Genomic DNA, 26,708 nt, shown 5'->3' on the forward strand with positions numbered 1-26,708 from the left:
TTCAAAAGAAAAAGAAACAATTTATTACATTCTTAAAACCACATATAATGTATCCCATTGGACAACAATATACTGTATATCGAGCTGTGTGACTCTTGGACTAGTAATATACCTCTTGTACATTTTGTCATACAGGGAAAGAGAAGGGAGACAAACATTTTTTTGTTTGAAGTTTTCTTTCTTCAATTAAAAAAAAATAGATCACTGACTTTACAAGACGAAAGTGGAGACACGTAAAGAAAAAAAAATGTGGAGAATAGACAAATAAATGAAAATCACAGCAAAAGAAACATTAAACCCAATAACGAAATTCATCCTGAACTCTAACTTATTTACTTTATTTATTTTTTGTAATCCTATGCATCTTAAATTTAAAGTTACAATATTAGGACAAACGGGAAGGGCTTTGACACTTTGTGAGTAACATTCACAAAAATAACTTACGTCCACAGTGATTATGGTTATGCGTTTCATCTTAGGTGCAAAGGTGTGAGGAGTACAAGGCTAAAAGACGACACTGGTAATAAAGGGACAGGAGATCACAGCTAGCTCCCTGAGCAGCAGGCAGCAGGTCCTTGGACTCTGCTCGACAACCATCGCCCATCGTAAGACATTTATCCCCATCTCTATGCTAAAATAGAACCTTTAGAACGTGTGTTATTTATGTACATCAAAAAATGTAAACAGTTATGGGTGACTTTTGTGTGACAGGCTTCTAACAAAAGATACAAATAGCTCAACAGATTAAATGAAGTCTTAACTGGCATTGAAGCCCAACTCAGGGGGGCAGCTGGTAGCTCTGTCTGGCCTTAGACTAGTGTCCAATGAGAACGAGGAAAAGTATAAGTGCTTCGTAATAAGACAAGTGTCGGGTTTGGGACTACAGGAGGAGAGAGGAACAGCAAATGTACAAAATAATACAGTTGCACCAACCAGCAAAGAAGGTTAATGATACATATTATGGACCATCGTTATCCCGGCATTTAACCACCTGAAACACTGTGAGTGAAGACAGTTTAGCTGTGTACTGACTGCTGGTTAGAAACAGGTGGGCAGTCCTGGTCTGTCCGCTTGTGTTATGCAGTTCCTGAAGTCGTCAGTTGCCTTTTTGCATTCTCGTTTCCTTACTGTTTATCCTCTTGTCTTTTTAGGCAGAGGGGAGGGCGGAGGGACGGGACGCCACAGTGCAAACCGAAAGCTGACAGTTCAAATTCAAAACAATGTTTGTTTCGTTAAGTTCGAGAACACCGGCTCCGCTGCTGTGTTGCATCTGCAGCAAATGTCCAAACCGTCGCTTGGGGTGACGGCCGCGCCTTTGCCCGGTTGGGGTTGTTGGTTGCCGTGCAAACCTGAGAGTATTGTCAGGAGAGGAAAAATCATCCAGGCAAAAAAAATAAAATAAAAAAATTCCAGTCCAAATATCAGTTCTCCTCACGTATCCATCCGTTAAAAAAAAAAATCCTCCTCTCACGTCTTGCTATCCTCTTCTCTCTCCCTCTCATGCCAAACGGAACTCACACATTCTAACTCTCTCCATACACTTATATACTATTATCTATTTACATTCTTATTTAAAATATTTCTTTTATAAATGTGTATATAAATTAAAGATAATTTCATCATGTCCTGTCACTAAGTGGCATTTACAAGGAAGGGGGTGCGTGGGACTGAGGTTTGTCATTGCATTACAAGAGCCTACAAAAAGGCAGCACCAAACACTGTCTAAATAAGTGAGTGAAACTGGTACTTAGCTTTTTGAGTTCAGCCGAAGTTGTGAGTCATGGAGAAAAACCCCCACAAATTTTGACTCATGATCTTGGTCCCTAAGTGATGGTCAGTACAAGGATGCTGTCTGTATGAATACGCGGACGTACCATACTGAGATGCATGAATATCGACTAAGAGCTGCAAGAACAGGGAGACTTGTTACTTGATGCAACTTTATACAAACGCTATTTGTAAAACTCTGTCTCGAAAGTGGCAGAGTTGTACATTCTCTGTTGTTTGTTTCTCGCTTGTGCACTGGTGCTTATTGATTTTTTTTTTGATTTTTGATTTTTATTTTTGTGCTTATTGATGAGGTACATTCATAAATGGATGGGTGATCCGCAGTGGATCACATGCTGAACATGTGTTAGAGCTTGCAGCTGTTACATGCTTAGTGGGCTGCTGTGGTATTATTATCATTATTATTATTACTACTACACCCATATGTGTGTTGTCAATGCTACAATATGCAGAGGACCGTGAGCATGTGTGGTCTGTAGTGTAAGGTGCTTTTGCCTGCTGGGAAAGTGGAGGACTACTTTGGGATCATGGGAGACGGAAAATTTAAAGTCCTGGATTGTCTCTTAACTGCTGGTTGTGGATCTTAAAAATCCTTACCCTTCTCTGTCTCTCTCTCTTTTTTTTTTTTGCTACCCTACATCTTAATGCACTTTCTCTCTCTTTCTCTCTGTCTTTTGCCTAACTGCCTGTCTAGCTGTCAGTGGAGTCCGGCAGAGATATCTCGCTGCCAAACACTTCCCGGTACAGTGGTGGGAAACTGTAGGCTGTCTCTGGGTGGACCAAACGGAAAAACTCCAGTTTATCAATGTGGAGGTTACAGATGGACTTCATTACAGGCAGCCTGGACAGCATCTGTGGGGATGAAAAAAATACAAGGGTAAACATGTGAATGCGTAACTGTGCGTGTTTAAAAAGGGCAACGTTTGCTTAACCTTACATTGTCCAGTTTCTCGTCAGATGCGCCACTCTTTTGTAGACTGTGCTGCAGAGCCAGATAGACTTTCTCCTGGAGTTTCTGAACCTTCTGCCCTTCTGTCAGCCAGGGTCGGTCTACAGAGATGACATTTAGATATTAGCCACCTACAGTGTAGGTTCTAAAGATGAGATTTTAAACGAAAGCCTTGATAGAGATGTGAGGGCTAGCTGACACCATCCAATCGAATAGAAACATCAAGTGTCAGGATTTCTACACCTTCTCTCCCAGCCTGATACTGTATATATCCCCAGGAAACGATAAATAAGGTAGATTAAAGCTTCATTTATGCAATTATGTCATGAAACTGATCTACGCTTTTGTCATCCGAGCAACCCACAAATGTGATGCTGAAGCTGATACACGGATGCATGAAACCAAATTAAGGTTTTTTACTGCAAGTTAGCTTAATAATCAGTATTGCATTTAGAATAAACATCTAAAGCAAAACTAATACATGAATGTAAGTGTAACCTGTTTTCTGATTATCACTATTATTTTGCAGTCAAATGTGTAGCTCTTCTCAAGCTTGTTTGCTTTTATAAGTGTGTATGAGCGACAAGGAGATGTGCATGAAAGATAATCACCCGGCGTTAGAAGGACAGCAGCGCTAAAGAGAGCCATCTCGTCGTCGGACAGCTGTAGACGGCAGAGTCCTTTCCCCAGGTCAAACACTGCACTGACGAGATCATCACAGCCTGCACACATGCATTGTGTTTGATAAGTTAATTGTCAGAAATAATAATCATAAAGGTAGCACTGCTTAGAGAAACAGGACATGCATAGAGATTGAAGATCTCGGTCTCTCTTCCTGATTTGGAAATTTCATAACAGTTAAATGAGCTGCTTTCTTACTCAGATTACTGTGTATCTGATTTCTTAGAAGTATTTAAGAAAAGGGAAAATCCTTCCCCACTGACCAATCTGTCTTTTAAAATGAGACCTGAGCAGCATTCCTTTAAATGAGTTTAAATGTTTTTAAAGCTGATTTTTCTTCTGTTAGAGCGCACCGGTGATATCGCAGAGGCAAAAATGAGGCAAAAACTGGAAAATCCATCTGCAGGGTTTCAATTAGCCCTAATTAACGTTAATATCTGTTCTCGTTGTGACGAACTGCTGCTGATAAGAATAAAAGAGAAATAACTATCTTAGAGAAAAAGCATTACAGTGACATTTATGACTGTTATGTCATTTATAATAATGATTTGTGTTGATCAATGTAGGGTTTAGGTAACAGGTATAGAGGTGTTGGCTGTATTTCTTACAGTGGGATCACTGGCAGTTTTGAATGCACTAATGGTAGATTTGCATATTGCATTTAGAACAGATGTTTGATTATAAACCTTGCATAAAGAAAAAGAAATGTGATATTTACGACATTTATTGTATTGTTTTTAATGCTCTGATACTCACCTAGTGCTTTGAAGAACTGAGCTGAAGCAAATTTTCCATTGAAGAAAATGGTGTTGTTGCTGCTGTTGAACGCTTGGCACATACGTATAAGGAGGACCTCCAGGCAACCTAAAAACGGAGCCACAGATAGAGCAAAAAAGATGGAGACAGAAGAAAGAAGGAGGGGAGGATAGAAAAAGCCCAAGATACTCCAACACGTACAAAACAAACAACAAGATGTAAGCAATTTTGACCCAGATTGAAGGACGGCATATATAAGACATTTTTGAACAGTTTTAAAGTGTTTTAAAAAGTTCAAAACATTTACAGAAATGCATTGTCAGATATATGCAGGTATTCAGGTAACATAAAATTATGTTTTGGGTTTTTTTCCCACCAGGATTGCGCAATTTGATGTGTTCGGTACAGTGTTCAGATCAGGAGCGTATAGTTTATTCAAACAAACGAACGGGTAGTTAAAACAAAAGGCAAAGGTAGAGTTGGAGACAAAAAAAAAACAAAGCAGAAGGAATCACAGTTAGCAAGTTTCAGCCTTTGTTTACTTACGAAGAACAAACTCAGTGAACAGAGTATTTGCGCTTTCATAGACTGTGCACTAACCTGCTTTCAGCAAAATGATCTGATCGTTCTGACACAGATCCATGAAGCCTGCAATACGTTTGGCAAACTCCACAACGTATTGGATTGCGTTGGTAATGTGGTGTGCACACTGCTGCCACATCCACTCAGCAGACTGAAAAGCAAAGTGTGCAAGAAAGAAGAGATTTAAGTTCTAAAAGTTCATCAATGTCACAATGATAATGTGATGGACAGCATCCTGATGCCTAGCCTCCCATTAAAAAGAAATACGATCATTGATGCCCAAATATTAATATAGATGTAAATAGTTTTGTTTTTCTGTTAAGTATAGAAAAACTTGCATATTACAGTACATCTTATGGACACATGTGTCTTTCTAATTTTCCGACTGACTCAAAAAACCACAATATGGATGTTCATGGTTAAGAACATGCCAAGCAATAGTGTGGCTTACTGTGAGTTTTAGATGAGGACTGGAGGTGTATGCCACTGAAGAATAAGCTCCATCATGCTTTGACTATATAACCCATGCTCACTAATAGGATCAGTCTTCTTGGTTTAGGTCTTTTTTTCCTTTTCCTTATGATCCTCAGGAGGGCACGTGCGGATTATTTACCTTGTTCTGAAAAGTACGCATTTCTTCAGGTGTATATTGTACATAGTTGAATCTCTTCATATCTTCGGCGCTGTACTGACACGTTTCCAAGTGCGACTTAACAATACTCTGAGTGATGTGCTCTGTAAGACAAAACAGGTATATACACACACAATCAGTGCTGTTTATTTGCGGTAGCACCGATTTTGCGCTTTGGAAAGACAGCATTGAGCTCAGCAGAGTTACAGTGTAACACTGGTATTGTTTACACATCTACAGACCATGGCCATGTGACCTTGAATTACTAGATGCTTTGCACCACTCTGCTGTTACTGCTGACTGACCCTGACAGGAGTGTTAATGGCTCATTTCCTCACCTTATTTCCACAGCCGTTTGTCATTTTACCACCTCCTGCATTTATTATTCACAAGTGGTTTTTTTGGTTGATTTAAAAGTTCAAAAACCAAAACCCCATTCAATTCCTCACAGTCTGTTGTTGCAACACCTGTAAAGTGAAATGTGTTCACGCTCAAGATCTCCAGAGACCCGAAACACACCCATCCCTTCATCTGTTGCCGTTTTTGGAGAGATGATGTACTATATAGTTTGACTATTATTATTTTTTTGTGTTCTTTATAAAACTTGCCAACGTTCTTTGCTTTTAGATTTAGCATGTATGACTCAGATTCCTTTTATTAAATCAACCTTTTGATGAACCATGTCCTTGTCCTTGAATTGAATATGATTTCTTTTTTTGCTGTTAACTCTTTTTTCATGTAGTATATTATACTTATTGCTCAACCCTTTTGCTTGTTGACAAAGAAATACTTTTAGCATTTCACTGTAAATTCTCAAAGCAAAGCCTGCATATTTTACTTGAAATAATGATCCAGACTGACTCTGCTTTGCTTAACCAGAATCAGTCATAAGCTTCACGAACCATTAAGAGTGACTATGTCAAACGGCTGAAAGAAATATTAACGTTGCATGAAAAGCATGCACTAGGAAAATACGGACTTCTAAATCACTCTTCTCTTTTATTATATCCTGTCAAATAAAGTCCTGTTACACATCAGCCACCGCTATTTGACATTTTGAGGTACTCCTGTACACACGGGTTTACGGGTGAAGAACAAGAACTTTTTTTTTGTTGTTTATTATATTAAGCACTCACCAAGGTCTGTTATTGAGCAGTCATCAGGCAGCTGGTCCAGCAGTGCATGTGTGTGTCCCAGAAGCGAATGTGTGTGAGAGTGCAGGAGCTGGATGCCATTACTGTCCGCGCCATCCAGCATGGTCTGCTGTGGGGAATTCTGATTGGACATAGACGAGGAAGTGGAAGAAGAAGACGATGAGTTAGAGGTGTTCCCGGCACTGGCTCCTCCGCCTCCGAGCAGCTCCAGGCTGCAGTATTCGCTGGCCTCCTCGGGTGTCAACGGCAGGTCAAACAGATCAGGCAGCGCGGCGATGTCATCCAGGTCACTGAGGGTGGAGCTGGAGCCGCCGCTGCTGTAGGACCTGCTCAAACCCTCTTCGCCATCTTCCCCACCGCTGCCACAGACTCCATCTTCCCTGGGTAAGGACAGAGTGGCAGAGCCCCCGCTTCCAGACCCCACACACTCTTGGGACTTCTGGTGCTTCTGAACCTCAGCGTAGAGGCTGTCGCGCTGCTTCTTTGACATACGGCCAAACTTCACCGCTGCAAAACAGAAATACTTTCATTATAGTAGACAAACAAATACATTTTATTTATTAAATGTACAGTATGTGATTGACTGTCACGTTTAAGCTAAGATACAGATAAAGATTATTTTATGTTGCTGCACAGTGAAAATGGAGTTCAACCCATTCATTCCACAGAATAAAATAAGTATAATATAAAATAGCAAATATAAAAGCTTAAATAAAGTTCTGCTGAAAAGATAAAAGGATATTGCACTTTCAAATTTTTTTTTAGGTTAATTCAAGAGCTTGTGTAAACATTTCTTCCTCAGTCTAATTGTAGGATATCTTACCTCACTTTGAATCCCCTATTTCTATATATGAGCACTGTATTACCCAGCCCTGGGTAGCAGACACATAATATTTGTCTTCTTTCTGCAGCCCACAGAACAGGTCTATATGTGACCAACCCTCTTACAACAGCTGATCTCGATCTTTACTGGTGAGGTCTTCAAATTCCTCTGGCATCAGCTTTGAAACCGATGACACCCACACGCCTTACGTGTCACTGAATACACACATATCTCTTTACTTCCCTTATTTAAGCAAGTCTCAGATTAACCAAATAGGTTGTGATAACTGTTAAAAGTTTAAAGACTGAGGAAGTTGGTAAGGTGGATAAAGTGCATGGTTTTTGCGTGTATTTTGTTTTTTACCATCTCGGCTCATGCCCAAAGCCAGACATTTCTGTAGGCGGCAGTGCTGGCAGCGGTTACGGTTGGTTCGGTCAATCAGGCAGTTCCTCTGACGGGAACAAGAGTACATGGCATTGTTCTGCTGGCTGCGACGGAAGAAACCCTAAACACACACAAGAAGACAAAATACAGACACTGCGAATGAGATGCAAACGTTCGATAAAACAGCTCGGTTAAAGTGAGATTTGATACCAAGGCGTTACTCTGGGCTCACCTTGCAGCCTTCACAGGTGATGACTCCGTAGTGGATTCCTGAGGACTTGTCCCCGCAGATCTTACAGGGGATGACCTCGATCTGAGCTGCATTGATGAAAAGAAACATGGAGGAGAGGTCAGAAAACTGCTCCTTAATGTGTCTCAAAATTAAGAGGAAAGCCGTGCTTCACATTAGGCTTTCAGACTACATATTCAGTCATACTTTGGCTTTAACATCCAAACACACAACACAAAAACAGGAAGAAAAATATTTAGTAAGACTTGCAAAAATAGTTTCATACAAGTCCATATTTGGCAAAGAAATGCTGTTTTGCGCTGGCTTTCCTTTCTCCTAAATAAGGAGTCCAACATCTGTTGTCTACACAGCCCTACAACTGTTCAAAATCTGGAAAAGTTTTAGTTTCACTCCCAAATTCAATCAGCTTAATACAATTAAAGCTATTCCTACATCTCTGTTCCCTGAGCCAGGCACAAATTTAGCCTTTAGACCGCGCTATCCCGATTTCTCTCCCAAACGCACCACTTTTACGCCTTCTGATCTCTGAACTTCTTTGTGTTGTAAACTGCTCGGTACACCATATGATTAACTGAAAACAATGCACCTCAGGCCTTTTCATTGGTATTGGTAAGAAATTATTACCGTATTTTGACGTTGACCCAGACCACTCAAAAACACATCTTGTAATTAGTCCACTGAGTGATCTCCACTATGTAGCACTGGCATCGATTATTTGTTTAATGTCAACAACCCCATAAACAAACCGTCCCGCAATTAGCACACAGTGTATATGAGAACTTGCCATAAACTGTGTTTGTCTGCGCCCTGTAAATGGCCCCCATGAGGCAACAGAGTTCACAACCACATATGAAATCACATGACACTTGCACATATGACACATACACAAAGACTCGTTCTCTTTAGGTCGCGGTAGAGACGACAAGCTCTATATCATATGATAGTTACAGCAGAGGTTTTCTGCCTGTACTATCCTAGATTGATTTACAAAATCACCCTTTGTGCCGTGAGGATCACGTATGGAAAAGCACTTAGGGATTGAGAAGGAATTGTTGCACTCTTAGGTACTGGAAAACACAACTTTCCACTTCTTTTTCTAATGACACAGTCGGCTGTCTCTTCTCTAAAACTGTTGACTGAAATACTCCAACTGATCAAGGCAGCTGCAGACATGCAATGGAAAAATATCACCCTCCCTCCCTCCCTTCCTTCTTCTCTTTCTCTCAGGTTCCCCTCCACCCCTCCCTCATCTCACGATTATATAACTCCTGTCTGTGAGCATTCCTAACAACACTCATTCAGCACGCTCACTCTAGCAACACTGACAACCCGCCCTGCTCAGCCTCTCTTTCTCCCACTGGCTGAGCTGCATTAGCAGCTTCTTGGTATTGGCTGAGTCATACGTCACTCGGGCGATGTAGCCTGTCAGCCCATGTGGACGGTCTGTCCTACTGACACACTTTCCCACTGCAGGGGGAGAGGGAGGCGAGCGCGATCCCGGCGCTGCGGAGCAGTTTTAAGGTGGAGCTGAACAATGCTCAGACTTCACCATAAAACATTTCCCTGAAGGCTTGTGGCCTGCATTAGCAAACTGGCTTGGTTACATAACAGCCAAATTTAACAAGAAAGGCAACGATAGCAGGCCTAGACAAACTGCACATTACCTAATATCCAACACAGGCCTTCACAGTTTTCTCCTACTTCTGTATAGATTAATTAGGGCTTCACCTTGCTTTTATATTAAAGATAAACTACATTTGCTAGAACTGTGACTGCCCTCTCTTCCTGTCCCTGGCTGCTGTCCATGCAAACCATACCATTTCTGAACTTGAATGTCAGTTATTCAGCCCCCACTCCTCTCCCAGGTCTTTGACATTGAGCTTCTGCTTCTATTCCTGTCCTGTGCTGAGAGCCAGAATAACACAGATGCCCAGCCAGCCACCCCTGTTGCTACAACCACACATACATACTTTCATGGGCCTCTTTTCTGAATCTGTGCAGACATCCAAGAAAAACCAGAGACAGAAACAGATGCATCTACTCTGTTCCCCTGTTTTAAAGTCGCTCTGAATAAGGAACAGCCATGCAGTTAAACTGATTAGATAGAAAACAAAATCTATACAGAAAATTAAGAGGTATGCCTTAAAAAAGAAGCAGTCAGTGGCAAAATAGATTTTCAAATAGCAGCTATTTTAATTACCGGTTAACTTTCTTCTGATTGGCTGGTTAATGTTTGACGTAAAAACACCACTAGTGATAGGATGGTGAAAAATGCCCCCTCAAATTGATGCATTTAGATTTTGGACCAACACTGTAAAAGTATTATTTTAACCATTATTAAAGACTATGAAGCCCATGCATGTATTAGAAGCCATTTTGTCCTAATTTTTGCAGACTTTTGTGCCTTTAGTGATTAAGGGATATTCAGATGTCAGATATTTGGCTAATCTTTACAGAATTATTGCTGTTAGCTAACTACCTGATAAAAATTCAGCTGCTTGAAATGCTGATAGCGACACAGCAACAGTGGCCACACTAAACTGCAAAAAAACCCAAACATGTACCTTTAACCCTGAAAACTAGTCTGAAGTATGTGACCTTTAGCACTCTTCAGACAGCCAGCTCTCCAAAAGGATCAAGGTAGTTCTTCTTCTCGCTAACATAGCTCATATATCCTGTAGCTTTATTACTGGGTGACACATTAACTTAGTAACAAATGATGAGAAATGACGCAAATGGCAAACGCAGAGTATTGTTTGAGTACGGCAGGTGTTTCGTCTGTAGGACTTTGGCGCACCCAAACCTTTTGCACAAAATAAACAGGGAACAGGCTCTTTAACGGTTCAGGCAAACACGTTGGCCTCACAGTGTTTATCAGGCAGCTAAATGTGTAACCTTGTTATCTCTAAAGAGGCTAATTCACTAGGGGTGGGGTATGGAGAGGCAAAGACAGAAACAGGAAATAAAATCACTGACTTTGAGCTTCCAGCAGTTCACTTCTCTGCATCTAACGAGGAACAAACAGTCAGTAATTCACCCAGGAGCCACCTGCCTTATGGGTCAAATGGTCAGTATGTCAGTGTGTCAGTAGCTTAATAAAAGAGAAAGCTGAATTTTTACCTTCCACATGTTCCCTGAGACATACGTGCAAGAACACACGCACACATGCCACTTCTCGATGATATAATCATAAAAACTAAATTATAAGGAGGACAATTTGTTTGTGTCGGTTTATTAAAAGGGTTAAAATAACAAGTGATACACTAAGATTGATCCTAGTCTTTATAAAAGGCGGCGTGCCTTTAATTCTTTGCTACCTACTCATAATGACTGGCAGAAAATACCTTCAACAAAAGGTGGAGGCCTTGTGCTGGAGCTCTATACTGTACATACTGGAAACACTGAAGTGCTTGTTGTATCATGCTTTCTAATTGGGTGTAGGCTTACAGTGTTTCACAGAGCTGTATAACAACAGTCCACTGTGACTGTTCCTTGTTGCATTGGAACTACATTACATTGGAACCGTCTTAAACAACCTATGTGCTCAATTATATCCCTGATATATATTTATATTTATTAACTCTCTTAGAATAATACAACTTAAAACACAAGAACTTGAGACTGCAGCATGCATTAAATTAACATATACAATCTGGCCACCCGTGCATTTAGCTTACTTTATTTAAAAAGATGCAAAAACAAGCAAGTGGAGGCCCAAGTTGAGGCCCCACTTGGGAGAGATTAGAACAGAGCTAAGAAAGTCACGGACTTCCTACACTGGCTGTCAGCTTATGACACGAGTCTTGTGATCTTTCACTGTCTGCTAGGTTATAAATAAGTGGAACACATTTTGTAGAAGTGCTGTCTAGTGCAGCAAACGAGGGGAAGTGTCAGAAGCCCAGACATCACAACAGGCCAGAGCCCATCTGCATGCCTAAACATTTGGAATGACTCAACACTCTGAAATCAAAACGATTCAAGATGGGATAAAATAGCAAAAAATGCTGATGTGCTTTTCCAGTGAGGACACGACAGGTTGTGTGACTAAACTACATTTTGAGTGCAGCCAACTAAGAAAGGGCTGTGGATTGTTTACATTTGAATATCCTGCCAGAAAGGGAAACTCCCTCCACCAGATACCCCCCTTCCCTACCTCCCCACCTCTCTATCTTTTAAGTACAAGAGAAAAAAAAAGATCTTTCTTCCCCTGCCAAAAAACCCCCAAACTCCTTGCAGGTAATCTCCTTTCCTGTACATGATAGATAGTAATCCTTGCTCTGGCCAAAACTCCCAAATTGCCAAACAAACAGATCCAACCATCAGAACACTATCAGCCTCTTTAAAACCGCTGTAATTGGAGGGGGTTGTCTTATATGCTGCCTCTTTCCAACAAGTAAAAAGATTTCATATGAAAGTGATTTGCATTTTTTGCAAATCTGAGGACTAGTTTGATTTCATGTGAAATCGTATCTATCTTTAGTATTTCATTATAAAAGCCCCTTCCCTTTATCACTTGGAGCTGCCCTCTTCCCAGGCCAAGTTCAAGTTCAGCCTGTGTCAGGGAGCGACACCGTGAACATCGAGCCTGTAATCGCACATGAAGCCGCACGTCCGGGCGGCACGACGCTTCCCGGAGCCGCTTCCCCTCCTTCCGCTGTGTGTGCTGTATAACGTTGGGTGACATAACTAGGTCAGTGGAACAGCCAGGTCCGTCTCCCTCTGTAGACTCACACAGTCGGCCATGCTGCCACAGCCACCGCATCACAACAATAACACAACTACACAAACTGCTGCTCAGATCCGTGTTGTAACATCAGCTGCAAAAAAAACAACAAAAAAAAAAAAACCCCACGAAAACACGCGCATTTGAAGGGCTCTTTTATTTTTCAAATATATGGAAATATTAACAAAATATATGGTTATAAGTTTACAAATTCAAGATTATGTCTTAATTTATAATTATTATGATGTTCGATTGCGTGATTATTGCTAAATGTGGCCTATTTAAGCTTTAGTTTAGCCGATTAGACACCTGATAAGGTCAAATAACATCTCGATTACATAATTTTAGTTTTGGTTAACAACATCCTCCTTCCACGCCCCTCCCTCTCCTCATTGCATAACCCCAACATGGACGCCCTGGCAAAATTTACAGGAGTCTCAGGTGAGATCGCGCTCACACTTCTAAGTTTTCTTATTTATTTATTTAAAAAGGTAGGTTTGTAAGGTCTGTCACTGCACAAGTTACAAAGCACAAATGCGCATGTGTGCATTTAGGACTTGGTCTGATGTTATCATAATAAGCAGATGCATAGGAAAAAAGAAAGAAAGAAAAGTAAACATGTATAACATTTAGCATTTGTCACGAGTGAACGCCATGCCTCCAGCGCTGCGTCCTTTAGCGTTTGGCGTGCAGCTCTGTGCGCCTATAATCCAGTCATGAGGGATTAACGCGAACTGAGAGGAAAACAGGCGCACTCCTAAATCCCTGTGTGCACACATGTGGCTGTTCCAGCCCGTACATAACCACAAAATACAAAGTTCACCCCAAAAAAAACACACGCATTTATTGTGACATTTAAAAAAAAAAAGTAAACTTACCTCTCATTTTGGTGTTTTCTTATTTCTGGAAAGAACGACGAAGACTGGACTACATGGGTTTACTGTAAGTGACAGTGGGGAGAGAGGGGAATACGGCGCTGGAGCCAGAGTCAATTTACTCTGTAAATATTAACTTCGTCCCAGCTGCAGGCAGCTTTCGCAAACCACGGCAGGGGAAAGAAAAAAAAAGCTATCCGAAACTCTTCTTTTTTATCGCTCGGTAAAGTCCGGGGAAAATAAAAGAGTGTACGAAGTCGCTTTGGTTCGCATCGTAACTGTCTCCGCGCACTGGTGAATAGATTTGGATCAACTTTTTTTTTTTCCTCCTTCTTCTTGACAGAATAGTCCCACGGTGGAAGAGCGGTGCTCGGACCCCCCCTTTTTGCCTCTGTGACTTCTCCGCCTGCTTTCCTCTCAGTCTACCCTGCTAACCTACTTTCTCCAAGCGTGGACTCTCACATGATCTCACTGCCGACAGCTCCTCTCTCAGCTCTCGCGGGGACGCGCAGTCGGGAGCGCGTTTAAGGTGGCTTGGCGTTTGATTCACTAGTTGTTTCCCCCCCCCACCCCGACTCCTGACAGCACACAGTTATAGTGTGAGAAATAAATATTATTACCATCCAGCAGGGAAAAGGAAGGCAATTAAACCTGCAGTCAGTTCTGCTTTAACACACTGTTTCCCCTCATTTAAGACATAATTTACTGTAACAGCACAGGTTGGGACCTATAAATCAATGTAAATTTAATACCTGTCTAATCAGGCTCTTGCTGAAGATGTAAACAAGCGTCATGATGCTATCAAAAGGCTGTTGTTTACCAGAGAGTACTCCCCCCCCTACACACACACACCATTTGTTGCATATTTTCCAGATTTGCATTAATGGTGTATGGAAATGTGGCCTCAATGAAATGCAAAAATGAAAGGCTCAAAATGAATATTTCTCCTGGAAACAAGCTTGACATTCAAGCTGATAAACTAATAATCAGTTGGGTGCTCATTGAAGAATAAAGTAAGTGACTCCAGCTCCTCAAATATTGGTTTCACGGTTTAAAGCATGAATAAAATCGCGCTATTTCTCCACTGACTCAACTTTTCCTAATTGTACAATGCCTCTTCTATTCAGCCTCTGTGCTTATGTCACCTTTTGCAGTTCTCGTCCCATTCCTGAACATTTATGAGCGACCTTTCTCCTCAAAGAGAGGGGGGGAGAGGGGGGGGGGGGGGACAGAGGGGTAAAGTGGATTTAGATTATTGTGACAAGGACTGATAGACTTTGTGGGTCTGTAAAGTATTTATTTCAGCTTGTGCACTCAGATGAGCTTTGTTCCTCAGTGGTGTTCATCTGGATTTGGAAGAATAGATGGGAAAATATTCCTGGCTGTTTTCCCGGTGATTGCTCACCATCTCTCAGTGTATTCTCGGTGGAACTGAGCAAAGTTTAGACTCAGTAACCTCAGGTTTGCTTTGCAAAAGTCTGGTTCCTGTTTCGTGTTCATATTTCTGCACTGCACATGCAAGGGCATGCAATAGAAACCCTGTTATCGCATTTGCGTCTCATTTATTTAATCTCACTATCATGTCTCAACATCGCAACAATTTTTGTTGCAGATGCATGTGTTATTCTGTTGCTCTTGTGAATTGTTTGTTTTCATGGATTCTTTGTGTGGTTGTTATAGCAAATCTCTGTCTTTAACTGATTAATAACAATAAAAGGGATTTGAACTCTGATGAATATGTGTGCTTGGGAAAGTATGAGCCTGTGGGTGTTAATGAGGATCTGGGAGGGTAGAGGGGCAGGAGGAGTGTGTGTGTGTTGCCGTAGCGGGTGGCATGATGCAATGCGCTGGCATCACTGTTATGAAACAGCATGAAGGCAGAGATTACTCAAACTAGGTTAGTGGAGCAGCTGAGCACAGAACACCTACAGCAACAGATTTTTTTTATTTTGTTTCCTTGCTTTCCTCTATACACAGACACACACGCACAAACACACACATACAGATGTCCAGAGTCATTTATTTTTTCCTCCAGAGATCCTTTTCCTCTTCCCCTTCCTTGTTTTTCGTATGTTATCTTTTTTATTTATACACTTCCTTGTACTCATCGGTATCAGCCAGCGTGAAATAAATTCAAACTCCTCAGTATTTTTAATCCTTCACTCACGATAAATATCCTCTTCTTTGTGGCACAGTTTTTCTTTTTTCGTGTTTTTCATCGTGCGTGCATCTCCTCCGAAGCCCCCCTGTTCTGTGTTTCCCTTGACAACCGCAGCAACACTTTGACCTTAGCTCTTACGTAACGGCTGTGCTGCTCAGTTAGACAGCAGAGGAAGCAGAAAGAGAGACAAAAAGAGGGAGAGAGAGGGAGTTAGTGGGAGGCGAAGGGGGGCTTCGGCATTGGCTCTTATGTGGCAGACATTTTGTTGATAAAGTAAGAGGTGAAGAGGGAAGAGGCACGGAAGAAGAAGAAGAGCTTAGAGCTGGAGAAGACTTTGGAAGGTTGCCAGGAGAAGCATAACAGGATGAGGGAGCAGATGGGGAGGCCGGCAGAAGTCATATATAAATGGATGGATATTTATATCAGAGAGGTATAGAAAGGAGGTATGCAGAAAAATTGGCTCTCTGAGATGAAACAGGCTGTGAAAGAGCCCTTTGAATAATGTGTATAAGAACGTGTAGGATGGGGAACTGTAGCTAAACACATGGAAAAGCACAGTGTAGCTGCTTTTAGTTCAGAGTAATTGATTTTTCACATTTTTCCACCACCTACTGAATCTGCGCTTGCCACTGAATCTTTGAATCTCAGGCAAGCAAGCCTTTTTTGTCATACACAAGGTCTTGTTGTGAGGAATGGAATAAGGTTTCTCCTGACTGCCATCAAAGCCGGTATAACCTCGTGCCTGCCCAGGGTTGAATTTAAAGTCCTCTCACATCAAAGAGTCTTTGTAGGGACGAGGGACCAACTGTAACTGATTGGCTGCACATGGTTTCAATGGGGCCCCATGGGCGATCTCGCTCTCTTTCTCTCTCCTTGTGTTAGCGGCATCACCTCCCGTCGTTCGCGTCTAGCTCCTCATACACATTTATATGCAAACAGGGGTCAGTTTAACCAACATTTTTCATGCACCACATTCACCGTTTCATGCCCTTTCATTTCCTAATTTGTACAGAAATGCTTTCACCCTCAAGAAGGTTGAAATTTAAACACACACACATGCACACACTCAGTGTGTGCTGGGCTGTGCCAGTCAGTTGGCTGGGATTGTTTCAGGTTCTGAGCTGTAATCCCTACTTCCCTCATTCAGTTAAGCTCCCTGTTTTCTTCTGTTTCGAGGCTCCGTTAATCCCCCCTCCCCTCCGCTCTAAAAAGCCACAGCTCTGTAATCTGGACTGTGAGCTTTGCTGCGTCACTAGGTCAATGTGTCAGAGAGAGTGCAAGCGCTGTTCTCTCCTGTCACAATCTACTTTTTTCTCCATGTTTCATACATATCATTCTCAGTTCTTTTTTTTCATCCTTTCAGCTCCTGTTACAGCTTTACACGTGTGCACCTGCTTCGTTACGCTTGATAGACCAAGATAATGGATGGGTAGGCTGGTGGTCTGCTTTGGCGTAGCTTTCTCTTCATATCTGTCTGTGGCTGGTTCTAAGTAGAGGCCCTCTTCGCTGCACTTTCCTGTGGTGTGCTGCAAGGTTTACTGTTTCTGTTATGTCTGTCCCCCCTTCAAAACATTTTGAGCCCTTTTAATGCCATTTCATGCCATCTTATTTGCAGATGACATTCCGTTATATCTATCTATCTATCTATCTATCTATCTATCTATCTATCTATCTATCTATCTATCTATCTATCTATCTATCTATCTATCTATCTATCTATCTATCTATCTATCTATCTATCTATCTATCTATCTATCTATCTATCTATCTATCTATCTATCTATCTATCTATCTAGCTATGTATGTCTTGTAAGCTGTCTTGTAAGCATCAGGATGTTTCAGAGTTAAAGATCTTGTGTGTGTGAGACTCTAATAAACGTTAATAATGAAAACACAGAAGTCTTTGTTCATGCCCTCGATAAATTTGTCGCTTGCGTAATAGAAACTCGAGCCTTTTGCTAAATCCACCATCACCTCGGGGTAACTTTCGATTCAGCTTTTACTTTGGATGCTCATGGTTAATCTCTGGTTTATTCTTCTTTTTAATCATTTACGAAATATTGCCAAACTGAGTTTCACTGTGTCACATAGTGAAGTGGAAATTGTTATTCATGCTTCAAGCTTCTTCTTGCTGGTAATTTGATCAGTTGATGCTTTTTTTGTGTGCCTTCATAATTATTCATAAAATAAAGAAAAGACCAAGAAAAACCAAAGTGTTTTACTTGAAGCATTCATGCAACAAGTGTGGAGTAAGGGGGCACAGTGGTGCAGTGGTTAGCAGCACTGGTTTGAGTGCAGCAGCTGGGTGCGGCCTTTCTGTATGGAGTCTGTATCTATATCCATGTTGGTCCTTTCCAGGTACTCCGGCTTACGCCAGAGTCCAAAGGCCTGCGTGTTAGGTAAACTGGTGATTTGCTTGTGTAAATGGTTATCTGTCTATCTGTGTTAGGCCTGTAATAAACTGGAGACCTGAACAGGGTGAACCTAGCCCCTCACCAGATGACAGCTGTGATAGACTCCAGCCTATCCAAGAAAGGCTCCAAGAAAATCGATGGATGGATGAACAGACATTTGCAATACATTATGATCTCATTTGTTGGAACATTTGGTCACTTCCAATGAAACGTGCTGTCACCTAGAGGGGAAAAAAAGCAGACTTAATATAGAAGAGATTAGATGAGGTTATGCCGAGTATATTTCCTCAAGAAAAACAAACAAATAACAACAACATAATAGCCTAGCTTATTTAGTTGTAAATATCTTATGTTCTAATATTAAATTGCATTTCCTGGTGACTCTAAACAAGCAAATCCAAACTTGTTTACTGTACTTTCACAGGCATTTGTCTTATTTTCCACATATCTATTCAGTTACTGGATTTCTAGATATTGTCCCAGCAGTTTTCATCTTTCTAAAAAAAAACATCCTGAGATTTTCTCAGTGGATCAGAATTTCATTATTGACCCACATAAACACTCACCAGCAAACGTGGCATGTGCAGCATACCAGCGTGTTTGCTAAACAGGACGCGTCTTTCTTTCGTGTTGCTAAATTCAGACATGTCTTCATGGAGAGGTTCTCTATCGTTATTTGAGTTTGTAAACGATTTAACCACACACGCACACACACGCGCGCACAAGCCTATGTTTAAATTTCTCCAGTATGTCTGAACTTGTCTTGACAAACACAATCAGCAGCAAAGCTCTCGTTCTGTCACTCACTGCCTTTTCCTCCACCCTTCCACGTTTCTCTCCTCTTTGTTCTTCACGTCCACACCCACGAATGCTTGAATAGAGCGAGAACTCTGTGGTGTTGACGCACTCGGACTACTCATGGAACCTCTGATTTAGAGAAGACATCATCCAAACAGTCGACAGCCGTGATTGATTGCATTCGTTCAGAGCCACAACTGATAACAGTGGGATTTGGTGGGACGTCACACACTGTCCTGAATCTGTAGCTTGTGTATGTGTTAACAATACAGCTGAGCTCTGATGCAAATACAAATGTATAGCATGCAAAGTTGTGGGAAGAGGGAAGACATGTTACTATGGCAACAAGGTTGTGTTTATCTCCAGCATGAAACAACGTGCTTTGCCATGTGAACTTGACCCAGTTACACCCAGCTCATTGTGACTGCGCACACACTGAGACACACACCAAATGCACCTGGATTAGCACATGTAATAGCACATGGACGCTGACAACAGTGTGATATTTCCACCCATGCTAATTAAGGCCAGGGAGTTCAGTGAATAGAAAGAAGCTACTTCTTTTCTCTTCTCTGTTTTCTTTTCCACCTCACAGTGATGTGTTTCCTCAATCACCGATGACCTAAATCTGCTGTGTGCCAACAGGCAGGGCACTACTGGACAACCGCACTCTGCTGCTTTATCTCAGTGTTGTCCTCCCATTTTCTTTCATCATCCCATACTCCCATCAGGTCCTTGCTTCCTTTTCTCTTAAATCCAGCTTCTCTAAGCGCCTCAAATGATCTAATCAGGGGAGAGCGATGCTTTTGTCACTCCATATTATGGCTAAAAAAAAATCTGTGAATTAATCTTTTTTTTTATTTTGCAGCTCATTTATGGTTGTTGGCTGGAGTTTGTGATATTTTCTTGCTTGTGAGATCAGCTCTACACCTACAGATAGCAGGATCTATTTCCTGGTTGTTGTTTACCAAAATACATTTAGGAATCAGGCATGAGTGACATTGATAATTCAGTTCATATATAACCTCCCAGATGACTCATCGCAGCACAGCAAGCAGAAACGGAGACATCCAGTGTCGGGATTGTGCCATAACAGGCTGGACTTATGTAACACATGGAGTTAGCACTTGTGCTTATTTTGTGATTTCCAGTCCAAACTGTTCGAAGAACGTGTCAGACACATCGCAAGTAACAGGCCGAATATGTTATGGGTTTCACAAGTTGCAGATAAATGCATTCATTTCTATCTGCTATATCACTGGTGTGCACCAGCTGACTTTCTATAAGAGGATGTTGTTCCCAAAGCAAACAACCCTTTATGGCGGCCGCACTGTTCCTCCAAATGTGCAAAAGGCTGATCACAGATTGACAACCCCCACAAACATTATGCAATGCCGGACCATTATGTAATCTGTAATCACAACAAGAAGCCGGGCGAAATCATTGAAACTTTGGCCGATTAGAAGGTCCACATGGTGCAGCTGATTCATCTTGCCCGGGTTGGCATCTATGAAAGTTGTTTTTTGTGTGGCTGTTTTGTTGGATGTGTCAGTCAGTTAATGAAATGGAAGACTGTGCTGTGTTTTTCAGCTTCGGGAGGTTTGCAGAAAGTCTGCATTGCGTCACAGCAGGGAGCAGAGGAAAAAGGAAAGGAGACAAGCAGGAGGGGGAGAGGAACAGGGGCACAGCCAGGGTAGAAAGGGGTGTGTCTTCATTGACCTAGTTAGAGCTGTGGAAACCCCCACCTCCCTGCACCACCCGCCTCACTACTGACGTGTAAAGGGCACTTTCAAACAGTACCAGACAGACAGAAACGAATGCAGGGAGTCAGAGCGAGAGAGACAGGTAGGAGCGGATCAACAGACAGGCCCGTGTGAGTCAAGCAAAATGAGACTAGTGGAGCAAATATATCCACAAAATATATCAGATCAAAGTAGATCTGGGAAATATCTTTGTGAAAACAGGATAGGCCTTAAAGGGATTTCAAACGAATTAATGTGAACAACAGACAGCATCTGAAATATCAAACCCCTTCATATCCTGTGCAATATTAGATTTCTCCCGTTGTTCTAGAGAATAATATCTTTAAGGCATAAAGTAGCTTTTAATAAAATCACAAGATTGCCCCCTCCCCCCAAAAAATGTAATAACTGCAAAATGCATACTGTAATTACTGATAAACTACATCTAATCCAACATTTCCTCCGCTTTATAGAGTTCCTCATCTTGTTATGAATGTTAAAGGGTGTTATAATGGGAAATCGTGTGGCTGCACTACATTGATTTGCAGGTATTTTACTTACTTAAGCCACTCTATTTAAAAGAGAGGCCCACAGTCAATGCTCATTTAATTCTGACCTTCAGGCTTTCCCCTAGGATCACAGTTTAGTTCACAGAGGACCCAGACGGATGGAGCCGATTACTCTTTTTTTTTTTTAAAGCGACTGTAAAACTTTCCTGAAACCAAGCTGCAGGGCCTAAAATAGCTTTAACTAGTAAAAGGACAAGCTCACACTTTGAGCCTCTCTGCTCTGTCATCTGTTTTCTCATTATTTCCATTAAGCCCGTCAAAAAAAACCCTTTCCAGATTACATTTTCAGTCACTCCATATAAAATCAGTTGATCACTTTCAGTAGTTTTCGTCAGTAATTCCCTTACGTTGGATGAACTTTCAGCCCGCTCCAACTTTTTTTTGTGGAAGTCCAAGTCTAACGCAAAAAATCTAACATTCTTCTAGTTCTAGTTTTCTAGTATTTCGTGCTTTGTCATCATAGTCCCTGAAAAATCATTGACAGGAAGTATAAGCTTAAAACCCACATTATGAATCAGTCACTCACACCATGACGGTTTTGTATAAAATGTTGCCAGGAGCCAGAATGACTAACATCCTGGCTCTTGCGTGTGTTGCCTGCTGCTAACTAGCACTTCACTGCCCATCGCTGTCTGGGCTTGTGCACTAAAACTTGAACTCACTGTGGGACCACAGCTGTATAAAGAATTATAATGATGATTATTACATGCATTATTATGGTTACGGTGACAAAAACACAAACACAAGCACACATATTCTGTGACCAATCTGTGGCCCTGTCTAGTTAAATTCCCATTGACTGTGCGGAGTCTGGCTTACATGAGTGTCACCCTCAGAAACATGTCCTCATCATAGAAACACTTTGATGAGGACGTGTTAACAAAATAACTCATGAGCTTGAAGCTGTTTCATCAGGCAGAATAAAGGTAGAAAAAGTCCCGCAGATGTCTTGGTGAGCTCTCAGTCTGTTTCAATGATCTGTGCATGCTCATAAACAGATGTTGAATCCTGGAGTCTTCGGCTGTTGTGCTGTGACTGTCTGCTTTTGACAGCATTTGGAGAAATCATAGGTGGTTTCTGGTTCATCTGCTGACAACAGAAAATGACTTAAACATTTTCACAATCAGGGCTGACACACTGACACATATTTTCCAAGGATCGTCGCTTTCCTGTTTGCGCTTGGTGAAATTTGCTGCCTCCTCTGGTGCATTTTATCTTTACAATCTACTGTCAAGTGAAAAGGAAAGTTTACACCCCGTGATTCAATAGCTTGTAGAAACACTACTAGCAGCAATAATGGGAATTAACTTTTTTCTGTATGATTTCATCACTCTTCTCTAAAATGTTGCTACAGTTCATTGAGGTTTGTGGGTATTTGTTTATGCAGAGCTTTCTCAAGGTCTTGACACAGCATTTCGGCGGAGTTGAAGTCTTGACTTTTACCAGGTAATTGCAACACTCCAAGTTTTTTCTTTTTCAGGCATTCTTTGTTAAATTTGCTGCTGTGCTTTGGATATTTTTTGGGTTGCACAACCCAGTTTATCTGTCAGACAGATGGTCTCACATTTGACTCTAGAATACTTCAGTATACAGAGGATTTCACTACCAGTTCAATTACTGCAAAACAAGCCCAAATCATCAACCCTCCTGTCATGAACTTTTAACATGCTGACTGAGGCCTGGACAGTTCTCTTTGAGAAATGAGCGGTTTGACCTTGGGGTGAAATTGTTCACACGTCCACTTCTGGGAAGATTGGACACTGTTTTAAATGTTTTCAAGTTGTGATTAATTTCTCACGCTGCAGTCAAGAGAGTGGAATACTGAGTCGGGACTTTAAAGTAGGGAATATAACTGGCGAAGAGAGCGAGCTTTCTGAAATAATGCACAAAATGAAGGTAGATTTATCATTTTTGCAGGAGACAAGGTGGAAGGGGAGCAAGAGCTCAGCATTAGAGGGGGATTCAGTGTGTTCTACCATCGTGTAGATGGGGAGAGAAATGGAGTAAAGATAATTTTGAAGGAAAAGCATGTAAATAGTGTTGTGGAGGTGCAGAAAGTCTCATACCGTATCATGAGTTTGAAACTGGAAATTGAAGGGGTGATTTTAAATGTCTGTAGGGCATATACCCCACAGCCTGGATGTCAGGCAGAAGACAAAGAGGAATTTTGGAATAAACTGGAATAGAGTGTTCTCAGGGGAGAGCGACCAGTGATTGGAACATTTTGAGTTCAGTGGACACACTGGTGAAGCGAACAGAGGTCTTGAGGAGGTGTTGGTAGATGTGGTGTTAAGAAGGGAAATGCAGAAGGACAGATGGTAGTGGATTTGGGGGAAAAAAGGATGGAAGTAGCCATAGCCATCAAGATATATTTCACAAGGTGACATAGTATTGGGTGGACTACATCGTATCCAGGAAGTGCAACCGGAAAGAGAAAGGAGATGTCAGGGGAGAATGTAGTTAGGTAGCACTGGATGGTAGTATGTATGATTTTAGAAATCAAGAAGAGAAAGCCAGTGAAGTAGACGCTAGGACAAAATGGTGGAAGTTGAAGTAGGACGAATGTTGCACAGAGTTCAGGGAGGGGTTGAGACAATCTCTGAAAGCTGAAGTGGAAAGGAAAACGGCCAAGAAGGTTTTTGGTTTATCCTCCAGACAGAGGAAAAAGGAGACTTGATGGCTAGGTGTACAGCTAGAAAGAGAGGTTACAAAAGCAAATGCAAAGGCTTATAGTGAGCTGTATGTGAGGCTAAACACTAAGGTGGAGAACAGGAGTTGTGTTGATTAGCTAGTTAAACAGACAAACTGAGGTGGAGTGGACGTGCAGTAGTGTGGGGTGATTAAGGATAGATATGAAAATGTGCTAATATGTAAAGAGAGTGAGTTGAGAAGTTGAAAGGAGCCCTTTAAGGAGCTCATGCTTAAAGAAAATGAGTGAGAGAGGAGGATGGGTGGAGGGCAGTTAGTGAATCAGGAAGTGGAGAGGAAGTGAGGGCAGCCAAGAAGAGAATGAAAGCATGCTGGTCCTTAGGCTGCTACCCCTGCGACCTGGCCCCACATAAGCAGAAGAGGATGGATGGATGGATGGATGTTTAACACAATCTTGTAGAGTGAGAGGATGCTTGAGGAATGATTAAGAAGCGTGTTGTTACAGAACAGAACTACGGAGGGATGAAGTTCATCAGCTATACCATGAAGATATGGAAAAGGGCTGTTAAAGCTAGGAGCCCTACAGATGCAATGTCTGTGTGAAGAGTGTTGATGGAGAAGGTCAGAAGAAGTTGACCTGTAGATGTAGAGAAAGCATATAAAGGTGGAACTATGGTGCTGTACGACAGGAGTGGCAGAGAAGTATGTGAAGGTGATGCAGAACATGCATGACAGGAAGACAATGGTGAGGTTTGCAGTAGGAGTGACTGAGGATGGGGGTAGCATTACATCAGGGATCAGCTCTGAGCCTCTTCTTGTTTGCAATCATGATGAATGGGTTGATAGATGAGGTCTGGCAAGTCTCTGTGAAGTTTGCAGACGACATTGCTATCTGTAGTGAGAATAGGCAGCAAATGGAAAAGTGCTTGGAAAGGTGGAGGTATGCTCTGGAGAGAAACCTGTAGAAACAAGACAGAATATGTGTGTGGATGGATGGGAGGCAGGTGTAGCAGTGAAAGTGCAAGGTGTAGTGGCAGTTAAAGTAGATGATTTTGAATTCCTGTGGTCAACCATTTAAAGTAAAAGATGGCGCAAAAGAAAGTTGAAGAAGAGAGTGAAGAGAGGATAGCAGAAAGAGCCATGCAGGAGGAGAACAAAAGACCACAATGAGGGAGGAGATGCAGACGGTTGGTGTGACAGAGGATTATAGCAGAAATAGGATGAGACAGAAGCAAATGATCTACAACGGTGATCCCTAAAGAGAGCAGTTGAAAGAAGAAGACTGTGGAATAATGGACTTATAATCTTTGCCCAGACTGATCAGCAGCAATAATTGCTTAAGTAAGATCAGTGCCGATGTCTTTTATCCACTGCTTTGTGTTAACATACACCAGCAAACTGGAAAAACTTCTACATAACTAGAACTCCTGCACAAGGACAAAACTACACCTTTTTAAAAATGTCTTTGAAATGTTACTATACTGCCCTGACTTGGTTCTCTGGTTCCAACCTGTTTTAGATCTTTCTTGGATTGCAATGTATTGATTAAAAAATGTAAGAACTTTACAAACATTTTCTCGTATTGCATGCGAACAGCAAGTACTACAGATTCAAAGTGTAGTCATAAAAATCTGCACCAGTTTCATTTTCTCACCACACATCTTTCTGTGTGGCAGGTAGTCTGAAAATAGATACTGTTAGCCTGCCATGAAACCGCCATGATGTGGTGTATCACCATATAGCTCGTGGCTCGTGCTGCTGGACGTTTCTCATGAAATTTATAAACCGAAATGAACAAAGAAGGAAATGAGGCAACCTAACAGCAGATTTGAATTCCGGGCGTTTGTTACTGACACAGAAACATGCTGGTGCAGCAGTACGATAAATCACTTCAGCGAGCTTTATGAAGAAGAGTGCATCTCAGCCGGTGAGTTTTGGTTTCTGATGGTTGACTTTAATCAGGAACTCAAAGTTTATCAGATTTTCTTCTAGTTTTGACAAATTTCAGCGCTATCAGGAAGTCAGACACGTTACTTTGTTACAGTTACTGTTTCTCACAGTTTTTCTTAGCTGATACTTTACTGGCTGATGTCACTTGGCTGTGAATTGAGTTTCTCTCTTGGGGATGAAGAAGACAGACAGAAGCTCGTGTTGCATGTTTGGAAATGATTAGCTGAAAAGGCAGACTTAATTTCATTTTTTTGTTCTGTTGAACACAATATTGTGAGGCAGTCCTGTAGTTATTGGTGTGCAATAGTTGTCTTTGTTATGTATTGCCTGCTTGATAGTTTATACACTTGTTTCACTGTTTAAAAAGGGGAAGATTTTGAATAATGGTTACATCTGATTTTATTTATATACGACCATTTCACTGGAATTTATATTGCAAGGTATTTATATTTAGTCTTACCAGACAGTTATTTTCAAATAATGATGAAACTTGTTAACTGCTGCGCTAATATTTCTGAGTACATATGCAGAGGACATGACTGTAGCAACTCTAAGCAAAGTCAAGCGAGTGCCTTCTACGTTTTCACTTCTTCTAATCACTTCACTGTTTCCCACACTTGCTGAACTCCAGGGTAGATACAGTAACACGTGAGGACCTTTTGTGCTAAAAAGTAAGAGTTAACAGTTACTCCAAGGCAGCATTGTACACTTTAATGTACATATGTCATGAAAATATTCCCTGAAGAGTTGAAAATATATACAGTACACACGCTTTAATGAGTAACATGTGGATTATTATGACTGATTTGCTCGCTTATCTAGACAAGTA

General features: G+C 41.4%; 2 protein-coding genes across 6 annotated transcripts in view; one reads left to right on the forward strand and one right to left on the reverse strand.

Moving 5' to 3' along the window:
• Positions 1-14,099, reverse strand: LOC309694661 (nuclear receptor ROR-beta-like). Of its 2 annotated transcripts, XM_082514852.1 has the most exons (10): positions 13,600-14,099; positions 7,981-8,066; positions 7,728-7,869; positions 6,524-7,048; positions 5,370-5,491; positions 4,775-4,907; positions 4,175-4,282; positions 3,349-3,459; positions 2,726-2,838; positions 1-2,640 (listed from the first exon to the last, which is right to left on the reverse strand). In XM_082514852.1, the coding sequence occupies exons 1-10, from the start codon at positions 13,604-13,606 to the stop codon at positions 2,479-2,481; spliced, it is 1,509 nt and encodes a 502-aa protein (XP_082370978.1). In that variant the 5' UTR covers positions 13,607-14,099; the 3' UTR covers positions 1-2,478. The 2 variants fall into 2 exon arrangements, with proteins under 2 accessions (XP_082370978.1, XP_082370977.1); XM_082514851.1 differs by lacking the exon at positions 13,600-14,099 and having other exon boundaries at positions 7,981-8,103.
• LOC309694662 (G-protein coupled receptor 35) overlaps positions 12,870-26,708 on the forward strand; it is a 15,686-nt gene continuing 1,847 nt past the window's right edge. Inside the window, exon 1 of one of the 4 annotated variants that reach the window (XM_082514854.1) lies at positions 12,870-13,162. In XM_082514854.1, coding sequence (XP_082370980.1) covers positions 13,129-13,162 — 34 coding nt within the window. In that variant the 5' untranslated portion in view covers positions 12,870-13,128. The other 3 variants (XM_082514856.1, XM_082514853.1, XM_082514855.1) reach the window with 3 other exon arrangements.

The sequence above is a fragment of the Aulonocara stuartgranti genome (assembly GCF_965226115.1).
Source record: "Aulonocara stuartgranti genome assembly, chromosome: 18".
Classification (NCBI taxonomy): Eukaryota; Metazoa; Chordata; class Actinopteri; order Cichliformes; family Cichlidae; genus Aulonocara; species Aulonocara stuartgranti.